The sequence below is a fragment of the Apodemus sylvaticus genome, chromosome 1, assembly GCF_947179515.1.
Source record: "Apodemus sylvaticus chromosome 1, mApoSyl1.1, whole genome shotgun sequence".
NCBI lineage: Eukaryota > Metazoa > Chordata > Mammalia > Rodentia > Muridae > Apodemus > Apodemus sylvaticus.
Genome location: NC_067472.1, coordinates 182,725,643 through 182,741,852, shown reverse-complemented (window position 1 = coordinate 182,741,852; position 16,210 = coordinate 182,725,643). Strand labels below are relative to the sequence as shown.

Genomic DNA, 16,210 nt, shown 5'->3' with positions numbered 1-16,210 from the left:
GTCTGGCCAGTCAGCCTGCTAGCTCGCTCTAGGCCATCCTGTCTGCCTTCCAAGGCTGGAATTACCGGTGGACTGACACACCTGCCTGTCGTTCACACGGCTTCTGGGGAACCAAATACATCTGTGCAGCAAGGGGCTGGAGAGATGGCTCAGTGGTTCGGAGCACTGGCTGCAGAGCATATTTATTTCTATGTATGTGTTTTGCCTACGTGTATCTATGGGCACTGTGAGCGTGCCGCGGCCGGAGCAGGGTGTTGGATCCCGTGGCAAGGGATTTACAGATGTGTGCCATCCATCATGTGGGTTTGGGAACTGAACCTGGGTGCTCTACAACAGCGACAGTCCCCTTAACCACCGAGCCGTGGCTCTTAGCTCCTACACCTTGTTTGTCTGAACCCGGAACTTACCAGTTCACCAGCAAGCCCCAGGGACCCAGTGCAAACACCCTGACTTTTAGATAGATGTTGAGACTCTTCCTCAGGCTCCCTTGCCCACACAGCAAGCGCTTCACCGCTGAGCCTTCTCTCCCATCCCACATCTCCATTATTAATAATTTTACACTTGCACAGTTATCACTGGTTTTTCTTTTCTCTGGTAACTTTATAAAAGTACTCAAGGTAGAACACAGGGTCTTACACAGATAACACTGAGCTATTCGAACCTCAGCTTCCCTTCCCTGAAAGGCTCCTGAAAGTCAGACACAATCTCAGTTTACTCCATACTAAACAGTGAGTTCACAGCACAGCAGGGGGGCTCATTTACTTCCCATCGATGCACACTTGCTCTCTCACGGCTTACTGTCCGTGCAGCTATATGAACGTGAGTGGGGCGGGGAGCTCCTCACACACCCTCCCCCGCATCTGCTCACGCCTTCCTCTTTCCTTGTGGTACTCAAGCTTCTTATGTTGTTCGGCTGGGTCCCCTCCAGTGTCCATTTCCTGTCGCAACGCTACTGGCTGCTCTCCGTAGTCTTTTGTGTCACAGCACAGCACCGAGGAATGGCTCTCTCTATTACTCATCCGTCTCACAGACATTCAGCTGTCTCTCCCTCCCTCCCCCCTCGCTCTGCTCTTCTCCATTCCCTTCCTTCATGAGAGAGAGAGAGACCTTCTGTGAATTTTCTGAGACTGTAACCAGGTAACGGCAGCAAAAGCACATATCTGAATGTGACAGGCTGGCTGACAAGGCTGCTCACTGACCCGCGTGGAAGAGGCTGAGCCTTTCAACCACTACAGCTGTGGGTCTGCGGAAAAAAGTCCAAGTCATACGGGGATACTCTACTAAAACTAGAAATAATGAAAACAGCAAGTTCATTTAAAAATTAAAATACATAAATTAAGCCGGGCGGTGGCGGCGCACGCCTGTAATCCCAGCACTCTGGGAGGCAGAGGAAGGCGGATTTCTGAGTTCAAGGCCAGCCTGGTCTACAGAGTGAGGTTCAGGACAGCCAGGGCTACACAGAGAAACCCTGTCTCCAAAAAACCAAATCCAAAAACAAAACAAAACAAAACAAAACAAAAAAAACCCCAACAACCATATATAAATTAGATAACTTTAGGTCAATAGGATAAAAAAGGATTTAAAATAGTATCCTTGTATCCTTGTTTTTTAGAAAACAAAAAGGTAAAGGTAAAAAGAAAATTACAGCAGTGGGTGCGGTTTCAGAAGCCCGTGACACTAGCACTCCAGAGGCTGAGACAAGAGCATGGCAAACTTAGTCAGTTCCAGGCTGGGCACGACAGCAAGGCCCTGTCTCAAAACACCACATGTAAAGGGACAGAGGATGGAGCCACAGAGCTCTGCGGGTCTGCCGCGGGTGTGAAGTCCTCGGTTCCACACACAGCACAAAAACCGAAACAACAACAAAAATACAAAACAACACAAAACAAAACAAAACAACCCAAGAACAAACACAGAAATAACAAATGGCAGGAGAGTCTCTCAAGACAGACAAAACTAAACAAATACAAAGGAAATGGCCACGTGAGCAGTGCTCGGCTAAAGAAGACTGACGCGCAATGGATTTTAAACTTAGCTCAAACAGCCGTTTTCCGGGAAAATACAGTTGACCACCAAGGATAGATGATGCTGGACAGAACAACTTTTGTGTGGCTGCTTGGCTTGGCTTTTGAGACAGGGTTTCATGTAGTTGTGGGTGGCACTGAATTCCTGATCCTCCTGCCTCGACCTGCTAAGTAGGATTACAGGCTTGCACCACCGTGCCTGGCTAAAATAGATCAATTTCCACAGAACAGGAATGTAATCAGATTTGCTATACTCCAAGAAAAACACCTATAAAAGCTTTAGAGAGAATCCACCTAAATTGAGCTGAAAAGGAAGAACTAAGAACCTGGTTCATGACATGACAATAAACATGGCTGTAAAAGAGCACACTGCCCGAAACATGCGGCCGTGGCATAGACATTGTTTTAACCTGGAGGTACTATGATTCCACAGAAGAAAGGCAGGCCTTCCTGGAGACTCCCTGGCTCACTAAAAACAGACACCCCACAAACAAAGATTAACCATAAATCTCCTGAACAGACTTTTTTAAGATTTATTTATTTTTATGTCATGTGCATTGGTGTTTTGACTGCATGTATGTAGGGGTGTCAGGTGCCCTGGAACTTGAGTTACAAGCAGTTGAGAGCTGCCGTGTGGGTGCTGGGGACTGAACTCAGGACCTCGGGAGCAGCAGCCAGTGCTCTTAACCGCTGAGCCATCTCTCTAGCCCAAGCCTCCGGAGCAGGTTTTTTGATCATGAGCACCATGATCACCAGCACTGAGGTGACCCCTCACAGTTCTTCCTAAAACGTTTACTCTCCACTCGATTCCCCAGGGCTTCCAGCCCCACCTTCCGCCCTTCCTTTGTCTCATCAGTCCCTGTGTAAAATGGCATATAGGGCTGGGGGGTATATAGGGCAGCAGGGAAGAGCAGGCTGTTCCCAGAGGGGACCGAGGCTCCACTCCTAGCACTCACATGAGAGGGCTCACCACCACCTTCCATGTCTATGTCCAGGAGATATAACGTCCTCTTCTGGCTGCCGTGGCACCAGACACACATGTGATGCACAGACAAACAATAATCAGTCTGAAATCTGAAACACATTTTCTCCCAAGCATTCTGAATAAGGGATACTGAGCCTATTCTAGTATTTATTATAAGGCTTCTTCAGGAAGTGACTAAAAAATGAATTTCAGAGTATAGTTGTTGTGGGCCATGTTTTATTAGTGCTAGACCCTTTTGGACATTCTTGGATTTCGGGTTCTCGGAACGGGAGTGTTATGTCTGCATAGAATATTACCCTTATGGTCTTATTTCGCTGAGAAAATAACATAAAAAATTATGGCACTATCTCTCCATTACCCAACAAACCTATACGCTGCTCCGCTCCCAGCCACAATGATCACGCATTCACTGTCTGAAACTGTTAAGTGTCAATCAACGCTTCTATACGCTGCCTCTGTTATTGTGTCTCGACAGCCACAGAAAAGAAGCTAAATCAGAACGGACTCTCTCTTCTGCCTCCTTCAGGCACCAGGCACACATGTGCTGCAAATACATACATGTAGGTGGAACACTCGCATACATTTAAAAAATAAATAACTCCTTTAAAAAGTTATATTTTGCAAGGAAAGGTGAGATCAGAATGCTTCCCTGGCTATGACTTAAAGGCTCCCTGGGCTGACCATAGAGCCCTGGGCTGACAGTAGGACGCTCGCTCGCTCGCTCGCCTAGAGCAAGAGACCAGGTCCACCAAGAGTCTCAGCACTACCAGGGAAACAGCAGGAGCACAGCAGGCTTTCCGAGGTCACTGCCCTCTGCCCTGCCCTCTGCTGGCTCTTCCTCACACTCTATAGCACCAGCCATTCTGCTTTCTAGTTCTGCGGAGCCACCATACCAACAGCCACCGTAAGGGCTGGCTGGCTCAGTGTCCAGCTATCTGGAATGTGCCCCCAAGCCTGGCACACAGTTCTTACCTGGGCGGCGGCGGCGACGTTTCCTCACAACCCTCCAGGGCTCTTTCCCTTGCTCCAGTAAGGAAATCACATCTGGCTTAGAGATGAAGCGGCCTGCTCAGAAGCAAAGAAACATGAGGCAATCAGGAAAGTAAGAGCAAGTTTAAAATGTCTTTGGCTCATTTTAGTGAAATGTGTTACAAAGTTTAGGTTAGAATGAAAACCGGTAAGTCCTCAGAGAAGGTGGGCAGTCTGGGAACACCCGCGTTAAGGCTGTGGAAGAACTCTCGTGTGGCCGTGGGCAAGCTGCCCCTGCGCTTCAGGTTCCTCATCTGTGAAGTAGCGGCAGTAAGCGTGTCTGCTACAGGGGCTGGAGGGATGGCTCGGTGGTTACCTAAGTTCAATTCCCAGATCCCACAACTCATATCAGCCCACACCTCTAACTCCAGGGGCATCTGCCACCCTCTGCTGGCTCCCTCAGGTACCGCAGTCACATGCACATACCAAAACACACATTCATGTATTGAAAAATTTTTAAAAAATCATTTAAAAAATTGTTTATTATAGCTGGGTATGGTGGATCATGCCTGCAGTTCCAGCACTTGGGGATCTAAGGCAGGAATATACTGAGGTTGAATTTGAGGTCAGTCTGAGGTACAGAAATGCTGTTTCAATAATAGTAACAATAATAATAATGATATATGTATACCTAAGCAATTCCTAACTGAACTATATATATTCCATTACATATTAATATTATTATTTTGCTGAGAGGAAAACAGTTTCTTTTTTTTTTATTGCATCTTGCCTATATATTTTTTTAAGGTTTTTTTTTTTTTTTTTTTTTTTTCAAGACAGGGTTTCTCTGTGTAACCCTGGCTTTCCTGGAACTCACTTTGTAGACCAGGCTGGCCTCGAACTCAGAAATCCACCTGCCTCTGCCTCCCAGAGTGCTGGGATTACAGGCGTGCGCCACCACCACCTGGCTTAGTTTCTTTTTTTAAAAAAAGATTTATTTATTTATTATATCTAAGTACACTGTAGCTGTCTTCAGACACACACCAGAAGAGGGCGGCAGACCCGATTACAGATAGTTGAGAGCCACCATGTGGTTGCTGGGAATTGAACTCAGGACCTTCAGAAGAGCAGTCAGTGCTCTTAACCGCTGAGCCATCTCTTGCAGTCCAACAATTAGTTTCTTAAGAGACATTTACTGATATTTCTTTTTCCCCTTTGTGTGGGTGTTTGTATATCTATTGTATTGTGTCTGGTGTGGAATATGCACTGGTTGGTGTGGATGTGTGCATGTTTGTGTATATGCATGTGGAGACCAGAGATTGACAACAGTTGTCTTTCTTCAATTGCTCTCTTTCATTTTTAGTGTGTGTGTGTGTGTGTGTGTGTGTGTGTGTGTGTGTGTGTGGTGTGTGTTCAGAGGATAACTTTCAGGAGCTGGGTCTCTCTTGTTTCTGCTGTGCTGTGATCCAGGCTGGTTGACAAGCTTCTGGGTGAGTCCCCTGTCTCTACCTCCCATCTCACCATGAGAGGGAGAGGGGGCATAGAGTCATGCCACTGCATCGGGTTTGCTGTGTAAGAGCCAGGAACTGAGTTCGGGCTGCTGGGCTCATGTTTCTAGTACTTCTAACCACTGAGTTATTTCTCTGGCCTTCCATCTTATTTTCTGAAATAACGTCCTTCATTAAACTTGAAGGTCACATGTGTGGCTAAGCTGACTGCCAATGAGCCTCTCTGTGTCCTGACCTGACCTGGGTTACAGAAGTCTGAGACCACCACTGTCTTTTGTTTGTTTGTTTGCTTGTTTGTTTCGAGACAGGCTTTCTCTGTGGAGCCCTGGCTGTCCTGGAACTCACTCTGTAGACCAGGCTGGCCTCGAACTCAGAAATCCACCCGCCTCTGCCTCCCAAGTGCTGGGACTACAGGCGTGCGCCACCACCACCTGGCGCTCACCACTGTCTTTGCGCACAGGTCCTAAGCATCCCTGACCTGGGTTACAGACGTGAGATCACCACTGTCTTTGCACAGGGGTCCGAAGCTCCCAACCCGGGCACTCACTCTTGATGGCAGACACTTTTCCAACTGAACCATGATCCCAGCCTCACCTACTTCTATTTCTAATGATATTTTCAAACTTCAGCCATGAAAGTTGGTAAAACTGATGGTTCATTAACAAAGGTGAGGGACTGGATAACCCTGTAAATACATCCTGGTGACTCCACTTAATACTCTATTAACTATATATGGTTTTCTGATAGAGACAAACTAAGAGACAAGGTGTAGCTGTTTTTCTTATACCAACAATGAAACATCTAAAGCAATGTGGAGTTCAAACACCAAGTGACGGCCAGCGGGGTGGACAAAGTGACGGCCAGCGGGGTGGACCAGCAGGTACAGACATTCTGATCAAGCCTGATGATCTGACTCAGTCCGCAGAGCCCGCATGGTGAAAGGGGCGGACCCTCTGATCTCCACGTGTCACTACACAGACATGACTCCCTCCCCATGCGCATAAATAAAGATTTGAAAAGTAAAATCTGAGCTAGGCCATGGTGGTGTGCACCTTGAAGCCCAGCGTTTGGAACATAGGGCCAAGTAGATCTCTGTGAGTTCTTGAGGCCAGCCTGGTCTACAGAGTGAGTTCCAGGACAGCCAGGACTACACAGAGAAAGCCTGTCTCAAAAAACAACCAAAGGGCACCAAAACAAAGCAAAACAAAAGTGAAATCTGTTTTCTTTGATATGATAAGCTATTATTCACCTACATTTAAAATGCAGCTCCCAGCTGGCCCTGGCCCTCATCTGTTGTGCGGGCCTGGATGCAGGGGTGATGCCTCCGTCCCTAACGGTCCACCCCTCACAGCCTGGGGCAGTTAGAACAGGCTCTGCCTGGGCAGCACAGTGGAGCCGGCTCTGGAGCAGTGGGTGTGGGTGAGCTGGAGAACTGACCCTGCATACGGTGGATGGCAGCAAGGGGTGACCTAGCTGGAGAGCTCCCCCTGGTGGTGTGGATAAGAAAGAGACCCAAATCCAGGGCTCAGAGTTGGCCCATTCCAAAAATCTAGATCATCTGCTGACGGTTGGGACCCCTGAATGGGCCAGTCCTGCTAATCCAAAGACGCAGGGTCTCCATGACACAGGGCAGCAATAGGACAGCCGAAAGGTCCCTCCCAGTGAGGATTCACTATTGATGGTGTCACAGAAGTCAGAGATCTCAACCAGACCAGTGACTCACTGCAATGACCATTTACAGGTGAAGATGTGTGGACAGAGGGGTGTACTGTGAGACATACTGTGACATACTGCAGCCTCCACGATGAGGCGGTTTCTATGCTTTGGTTTAGTGTGTGTGTGTGTGTGTGTGTGTGTTCTCATGCTAATTATGTCAGCCAAAATCCTGTTTGCAGTATCTCACACATGGAACTAAAGGAAGCCTGTCCCTAGTTGGCTTTTGACTGGAAAATAACATTACCAGAGGCCAATGGCAGGGCAGGGAGACAGAGGCCCAGACCAAGGATGGAGGAAGAGGAGATTCCACCATGACGAGGGTGTAGGAGACGGACTATGTCAGAAAGGTGCAGGAGGGGACACAGCCGACACGTAGGCGCAGGGGGAAAGCGGCTCCTGGACCTTGCAGGGCAGCAAAGATGAAATATAGATTCAGGAATGTCAGAGGGGAGTGTGTGTTAGCCACGTGGAGTTAGAGAGTGGCTCAGCTGGTTAAGGCATTTAAAATATAAGGCTATGTATGTGTGCCTTTCATTTGTGAATCCGAAACATTTGGGTGAGTGTAGTGGAGGTGTGCACCCACTGGGGAGTTTAGAGAGGATTAACAACTTCCCGCTTCGTGTGTGTGTGTGTGTGTGTGTGTGTATGTGTGTGTGTGTGTGTGCATGTGTGTGCATGTGTGTGTGTGTGTGTGTGTGTGTGTGTGTGTGTTATTTTGGGAGAGTGGTTGCAAAAGTGAAAGGTGGGTATGAGGGGACAGGGAGCTGAGTGGCACCGGGGTGCATGATCTGAAACTCACGAAGAATCAGTGAAAAGACCGATGAGATGGCATGGGTTAAGGGCGCTTGCTGCCAACCCGAGCTCATTCCAGAATGCATGCAGTACAAGAAGAGAACCAGTTTTCAAATGTTTCCCTCTGACATCCACATGCTTGCTACAATGCACGCGTGCCCTCCCACCAACACGCACAGTAGATGGATAGATACACAGAGAGATAAAGGATGGATAGACAGATGGACGGGCGGGTGGACAGACATATGCAAAATCTAATAGTTTTTTAAAAGTTGTTCTGGGACTTTCCAGAGGGCATGGTGCCGCAGAGAGAGACACCCGAGTTTACCTAGTGAGGCCACGTTGTGGTAGTTCTCCATCATCACGTCCTTGTACAAACTCCTCTGTTGGACATCCAGGGACTCCCACTCCTCCTGCGAGAAGGCTATGGCCACATCGCTGAACATCACCGACACCTGGATGACAAACCCTTGTCACAGCTAAAGCGGAAGAGAGAATGTAAAGCCTAGTTTATAGAGAAAATCCGAAAGAGGCACTGCGGGAAGTGGGCCATGTGTTTTGAGACAAAGGAACTCACTCACTATGTCGCCCAGACTGGCCTCACAGGCTCCAGCTGCTTCTGCCTCCCAAGTATTGGTATTAAAAGCATTCACCACCGTGGCTCAGAAGTGGGTCAGTATAGCAAGCAAGCCGGCCTGAGCTGGAGGTTATACGATAAAAAGCTGGCGTCCTAAAGCCAGGTTCTAACGTGCAGAAGAGGATCCTACTGCTACCTTTCTTCCCCTCCTCTTCTCCCCAGCCTCCATCCCTCTCCTATCGTTTTGAGTCAGGAATCATGGCTGTGAGCCATCACCCTCAGCTGCTATATATTCTGCATAGGTCAGCATGTCGGGAAAAGAAAAACCTGGTGCAGCTGAACCTGCCTCTGCTTCCAGCACATGAGAGGCACGGTGACCGTGCTGCCTGCTCTCTGTCCATCAGACACAAGCTCGAGCCACCTGGGAACGGAGGCCCTCAATTAACAAAGTGCCTCTAGCCGGGTGTGGTGGCCGCCTGTAATCCCAACATCTGGGAGGCAGAGGCAGGCGGATTTCTGAGTTCGAGGCCAGCCTGGTCTACAGAGTGAGCTCTAGGACAGCCAGGGCTATATAGAGAGACCCTGTCTCAGAAAACCTCCCCCCCCAAAAAAAAAGTGCCTTTGGGATTGGAGAGATGGCTCAGTGGTTAAGAGCACTGACAGCTTTTCCAGAGGTCCTGAGTTCAACCCCCCAGCAACCACATGGTGGCTCACAATCATCTATAATGGGATCCAATGCCCTCTTCTGGGGTGTTTGAAGACAGCAACAGTGTACTCACATATATACATGTAATACATAAATAAAATCTTAAAAAAAGAAACTGCCTCTATCACACCGGTCTGAACAGGTCTGCAGGACATTTTCTTGAGTGATGTGGGAGCACCCAGCCCACCGTGGGTGGGTGGTGCACCGCTGGTCCTGGGTTGTTGTGTAAGAAAGATGGCTGAGCAGGCCAGGAGGAGCAAACCAGTAGCAGTGCTCCTCCATGGTCTGCACCTCAGGCCAGGCCTGCAGGTTCCTGCTCTGAGTTCCCAGCCTGTCTCCCCTCATAAAGGACGGCAAGCTGCAAATGAAATAAAGAAACCTTTCCTTCCCCTGTGGCTCTTTTGTCATGGTGTCTACCACAGCAGCAGAGAGCCGCAAGGACAGAGGTGATGGACACCACAGGCAGGGGTCAAGAGCGAGAGACTAGGGAAGGGGGAGAGAGAACACCTGTGTATTACATGGACACATCGCCTGTCAGCCCAGGAAGCTGTGAGGAGACGGACACATGGTACCCAAACCAGCCACGTGGCAGAATGCAGGTTAACATAAATGGGCTATCCTGAGTTATGATCTAGTCAGAGAAAAGCCAGCTATATGGCGGCATTTCCAGAAAAAAAAATATGAACAGTGAACTCACACGGGCCATGGTTTAGAAACGCAACAACTGCTCAGTCTTCCTTGGAGTTTATTTCTCAGAAGAAGCAGAGTCCACGGAGGCCGGGGCTGGGGAGGAAACAAGTCCATGAGATTTTGCCTCACAAATCCCCACTGAGCCTCCCATCTACAGCCACATCTTCTTCCCAGTCTCCTTCAGTTTCAGGAGCACAGCTGCATTCCCCAGACTGAAGGACAGAAAGTCCCAAGTGCCATGCCCGGCAGCCACTGGGAACCTGCTTCTCAGTCTCTCCACAGCCAAGCAGACTTCTACACTGTGCTGATCCTCCTGCCTCCACCTGCAAATATTACAGGTAGGCACAACTCTTCCTATATTTTATGAAGGTTTTATATGTTATATTGTATCTTCAGGGTTGCTATTTAGTATATTATATTTATGCCTTCGATAAGAAAACCCACAATAAAAGAAATCAAATCAGAGTGTGGAAACTGCGAGTTGGGAAGCAGCATAGCTATATACAGAACCCTTAATCTCCCCACAAAGCCAGCTCTCATTCAGGCCCCAGCTTGCGAACCCCAGAATCCCTGCTCCATTGGCATTCGTGATTCACTGGAAAACAGAAATGATATCAAACTACCAGGATAAAAAATTTCACTTCAAGAATATCAATGCTCACATTATCAAGAATATGAGGTTGCCAGGCGGTGGTGGCGCACGCCTGTAATCCCAGCACTTGGGAGGCAGAGGCAGGCGGATTTCTGAGTGCGAGGCCAGCCTGGTCTACAGAGTGAGTTCTAGGACAGCCAGGGCTATATAAAAAAACCCTGTCTCGAAACCAAATCCAAAGAGAGAGAGAGAGAGAGAGAGAGAGAGAGAGAGAGAGAGAGAGAGAGAGAGTATCAATGCTCACATTACCAAGAATATGAGGAAATTAACATCCTAACCAGTATGCCAAAGATCAAATATAAAATTATCTACAAGCAGCATTTAATCCAGGCAAGCTGTATGACTCAGAAATTCTACTCTGGAAACAAGAGAAAATAATTATATATATGTTCATTATGATGGTTTGTATATGCTCAGCCCAGGGAGTGGCACTATTTGGAGGTATGGCCTTGTTGGAGTAGGAGTGTCACTGTGGGTGTGGGCTTTAAGACCCTAGCTGCCTGGAAGTCTGTATTCCACTAGCAGTCTTCACATGAAGATGTAGAACTCTCAGCAACTCCTGCACTGTGCCTGCCTAGATGCTGCCATGTTCCCGCCTTGATGATAATGGACTGACCTCTGAACCTGTAAGCCAGCCCCAATTAAATGTTGTCCTTATGAGAGTTGCCACAGTCATGGTGTCTGTTCTAGCAGTAAACATCTAACTATGACACTCATCAAAGATGTACATCAAAGTATGCTGACAGGGCTGGTGGGTGGCTCAGCTGGTAAAGACGCTTGTCACCAAGACTGATGGCCTGAGTTTCATCCCTAGAGCCCACATGGTAGAAGAGAATGATGCCCACAAATTGTCCTCTGACCTCTACGCATTCTATGGGATGGACACACATTCATGTACACACACATGTAAACACATGCATACATATACACACATACATACGTACATACATACACATACATACACATACATACATACGTACATGCATACATACATACACACATACATACATACATGCGCACATACATACACACATACGTACACACATACATACGTATATACATACGCACATACATAATACGTACACATGTACATACAGACATACATACATACATACATAATACACACATACATACGTACATACATACGCATGTATATACATGCATATGTATATACATGCGTACATGCATACACATGCACACGTACATACATACGTACATTACATACATACGTACACATGTACATACATACATACGTACATACATGCATACGTATATACATACGTACATATGTACAAACATATATACATAATACATACAGAAGCAAGCGGGCGAGGGGAACACAGGGAAAGACATTGTCCATAACAGAAAAAAAGTTGTAAAAAACCAAACATCCTTCATTAGGAAAGAGACTAAGTAATACAGGAGTGAGAGGCTGACAAGCAACCTGTCATTTTAAAATGATAAATATGTTCACGTGGAAAGACAGAACTGTGTTTGCCTCAGACTGCTAAGGAACAAATTCGGGTAACTAAGCAGTTGGACTATAATTCTGGGCTTACCTTTAGTTATTCGTGTGTGTGTGTGTGTGTGTGTGTGTGTGTGTGTGTGTGTGTGTGAGATGTGTGGGGGTGGCTACACGGATGCCATGGCACACGTGTGTAAGTCAGAGGACAACTTGCAGGAGTCTTGTTCTCTTCCATTATGTGGATACGGGCTCAAACTCAAGCCCTCAGGCTGGACAGCGAGCTGCTGTGCCCACTGAGCCATTCACCTGCCACCATCCCTTAACAAAACAAACACACAAAACAGAAATGAAAACACGGCAATGAGGACTAAAGAAATGGCTCTACCATAAGAGTATAGATCACAGCTGAGAGGTGGCGGCGGCGGTAGCACACGCCTTTAATCCCAGCCACCATGTGGCTGCTGGGATTTGAACTCAGGACCTCTGGAAGAGCTGCCAGTGCTCTTAACTGCTGAGCCATCTCTCCAGCCCCAGTACATAAATTTTAAAGAAAAAAAAAAAAGGAGGTGGGACACTAGCAGGAAGAGAGGATTCTGGGAAATAGTGAGAGATTAAAAGGTGACAAGAGAAAGACAAGCTAGTCAGGGACTGAGCCAAAGCACTTAATAATACGTAATCAGTCTCAGGCTCCTCATTTTGGGAGCCATAGAGGTTGGGAGGATAAACAAATTTATTTATTTATTTTATAAAAATAAATCTTAAAAAATAGATGTACATACAGGGCTTGAGAGATAGAGGGCTCTGTGGTTAAGAGCACTGACTGCTCTTCCAGAGGTCTTGAGTTCAAATCCCAGCAACCACATGGTAGCTCACAACCATCCGTAATGAGATCAGATGCCCTCTTCTGCTGTGTTTGAAGATAGCTACACTGTACTCATATGCATAAAATAAATAAATCTTAAAAAATTAATAAATGTACATCGCAATTAAATAGCTATCCATACACACTACTCCCCTAGGTGGAGGAATCGCCCAAATCACCACTCTAACAAACAGCTAATGTTTACTAAGCATTTGGTATTTATGAAGTATCAGCAACTGTTCTAAGAGTCCTACAGCGTAGTATTAAAAATAAGATCCAGTTATATAAATAAAGCTCAATCTCCTCGGAGGGAGTTGTTTTTGTTTTTGTTTCTGTTTTAGTACTGGAAAGCATTGAAAAGTGGGTATGTGCACACTGGGTGGTGTGAGGAGTTCTGACTCTGTTTCCAGGAACCAGACATTTAAAAACAACAAATGTTCTGACCCACTAAAAAAATTAAAGTGCATTTCGCAAATCAAAGGGGTAATATTTGATCACCCCTGACCTTACCTTTTAAAGGGGCAACAGCAATGTATTCCTCCCCTTCCTGTGAGAGCTTAAAGACAGGCTGGAGTAGAAGGGAATGTTATCATCCAAACTTTTCTCGGAGCCTTATCCAGCCTCGCTAAATGAAAACACAACACACGACCAGTCCGTCACTGTCTTCCATCACTCACACACAGGAGTTCAGTTGTCCTTTCCTGGCACCTAAGAAAGGCCAGGGTGGCAGATGGCCAGAAGTTTACAATAGCTTCCTAGGTGGATCCCACACAGCCTGTCCACGTGTGGCTGTGTCTGAGCATGTGTGGTGTGTTGGGGGTAACCCCAGGGAACCAGCCGAGGGTGTGAGTGTTGGGGGACGGGGGCGATCGTTCAGGTCTAGCATTCTCCCAAGACACCGGGTGGTCTTTGCTTTGTTTACTGGGAGTCCCGGGTGGCGCTCAGGTGAGTGGCTGGGGACGGTTCACCTTTGGGACTAAAGAGGCTACACCGCAGCAGCAGCCGAGCCTGGGGCCAGAATCACACACAGCACGACCTCTGCAACTCGCTCACACAACCGCTCTGCACCCCATTCACTCGCACAAATGCCATCACGCTGTGGCTTCCTGGCCGCACTCGGTCGCAGTGCCACCCGGACGCTCTGCCACGCCCAGCAGGCACCGCTCGCCACTGCCGTCCCCACGCAGCGACTCATGGCGCGGCCGCAGTCTGAGGGGCGCGGAGCCTCCTGACCCCACCTTTACTCCGCTCCCTGCAATGCCTTGTCTACGTTCAGGGGACCGGGACCCAGGCTCTGCTCAGCTGCCCCGCCCCACGCCGTGGAGGCGACAAGGGCTGCGTCTTCTGGCCGAGGGCTCAATGCGCGGGGGCTGCTGGGAGGGACAGCCGTACGCACCCAGTACGCATGCGCCGCACTGTTTGGAACCCGGACTGGGAGAGGAACAGGACTTCAGCTTTGCTCATTTGAGTAAAGTCTGGTTTTCTTTTGGAAATTTGTGTATTTAATATAATCATAGGTTTGCTGTGGAGGTGACTGCAAATGAGTGCGCCTTAGAATAAGACCTTAAAGGACATTCCTATCGTGAAGTTTGCGTTTGCACAGGTTCTTAGGTTAAGGTGTTTTCCTTCTTATAGACAGGGACTTTTTTCTTTGTTAAGAAAGACAAAAAAAAAAAAAAAAAAAAAAAAAAAACCGTAAGCACACTCTGATACCGCTAATTCAAATTCAACACCACCGATTTTTGCCTTTCGTTTTTATTTTTCTCTCCTAGTCAAACATACTTCTTTCCTTTACCTTAAAATTACTAGTTTTTAAAATGGCTGGGTATAGCAGCCTTAGTCCCAAGATTCGGAGGCAGGAGAATCTCTATGGAGTTTGAGGCCACTCAGCCTATCATGAGTTCCAGGCCAGCTAGCACTCCGTTTAAAATCATCATCATCTTAAAGTGGGTCATCTTATCAAAGTCAGTAAATAAACTGATCTCAGGAGAGATCGCTGGAGAGATGGCTCGGCAGTTAAGAGCACCGGCGACTCTTATAAAGAACCAGAGTTCTGATCCCGCCACTCACATGGTGGCTCAGAACCATTTGGAAACTGTTCCAGGGACTCCGATCCTTTCTTCGCACCTCTAGGACACCAGGCACACAGGTGGCGCACATACATGCTCGTATGTACAGACAAATCACGCAGGCACTCAAAGTAAAATAAATAAAACTTTAAAGAAAATTGCTCTGCTTGGTGCTAGCTGATACTCTCCCAGCAGCCATCTCCAGGAAGGGTGTCAGGACCAGAAATTAGGCTGTGCTCACCTGGGCTCTGAATGACACGTTCCTAGCAACCTTCTGTGTGTGCTGATTATTCCTCATAAACCACCATACAACGTGACTAAGAAAAAATTTTTTTAACTCTTTACTTTCAGTTTCTCAAGACAGGGTTTCTCTGTGATAACCCTGGCTGTCCTGGAATTCTCTCTGTAGACCAGGTTGGCCTCGAACTGAAGAGATCTACCTGCCTCCTGTTCCTGGGATTAAAGGCGTGCACCACCATACAGAAAAATTCTTTAACCCTCCTTTTTTTCTTAGATTTGTTCATTTTATATATGTGAATACACTGTCACTGTCTTCAGACACCCCAGAAGAGGTCATTAGATCCCCATTACAGATGGTTGTGAGCCACCATGTGGTCGCTGGGAATTAAACTCAGGACTTCTGGAAGAGCAGTCAGTGCTCTTAACTGCTGAGTCATCTCTCCAGCCCAAATTCTTTTAACTCTTGTTACAAATGACACTTTGCTGGATGTCAGAAAGGAGTTGCTTTCTTAGCAATCTTTACAGAGGTTAACTTGAGAGCCACCAGGAGACGCCCACACTTCTCTTACCACCCCACAGATCCACACTGTAGGAATATGCCCGTGATTCTCCTCCAGAGACCCCACACTTCTCCTATCAGTGCGCTTTAAACCTTTCTCTCCTGGAGCACTTAGTTCCTATCTCTAATAATCCAACTCTGCTTGACACTTGGTGCCCTCTGAAGTTCATTTCATTGTTGAAGCCGTGAATCTCAGTTTGGTGTAGATGGAGGCCTCTGGAAAGAAACCCGGATCGCATTAGTGTGGATCAGTGCTCCTACTGCCAGTGAGACTCCTCAGGTTGCCTTTGTAAAGGCATTCTGTGAAAACAACCAATAACTCATAGAGCTCATAAGAGCATGCTTCATAAACAGTCAAAGAATGAACCACTTTAAAAACATTAAGAATACAGCGGG

The 16,210-nt window shown here is 47.3% G+C and overlaps 1 protein-coding gene across 4 annotated transcripts in view; it reads right to left on the bottom strand.

The window, feature by feature from the left end:
- Positions 1 to 14,305, bottom strand: part of LOC127671872 (zinc finger protein 14) — a 43,356-nt gene extending 29,051 nt beyond the window's left edge. Inside the window, exons 1-5 of one of the 4 annotated variants that reach the window (XM_052166979.1) lie at positions 14,185 to 14,305; positions 13,457 to 13,571; positions 9,975 to 10,060; positions 8,323 to 8,449; positions 3,982 to 4,074 (exon numbers count right to left, since the gene is read on the bottom strand). In XM_052166979.1, coding sequence (XP_052022939.1) covers positions 3,982 to 4,074; positions 8,323 to 8,449; positions 9,975 to 9,983 — 229 coding nt within the window. In that variant the 5' untranslated portion in view covers positions 9,984 to 10,060; positions 13,457 to 13,571; positions 14,185 to 14,305. Of the gene's footprint in view, positions 1 to 3,981; positions 4,075 to 8,322; positions 8,450 to 9,974; positions 10,061 to 12,469; positions 12,622 to 13,456; positions 13,572 to 14,184 lie in introns of those variants that run through there. The other 3 variants (XM_052166946.1, XM_052166937.1, XM_052166954.1) reach the window with 3 other exon arrangements.
- Between the last annotated feature and the right edge of the window lie 1,905 nt (positions 14,306 to 16,210).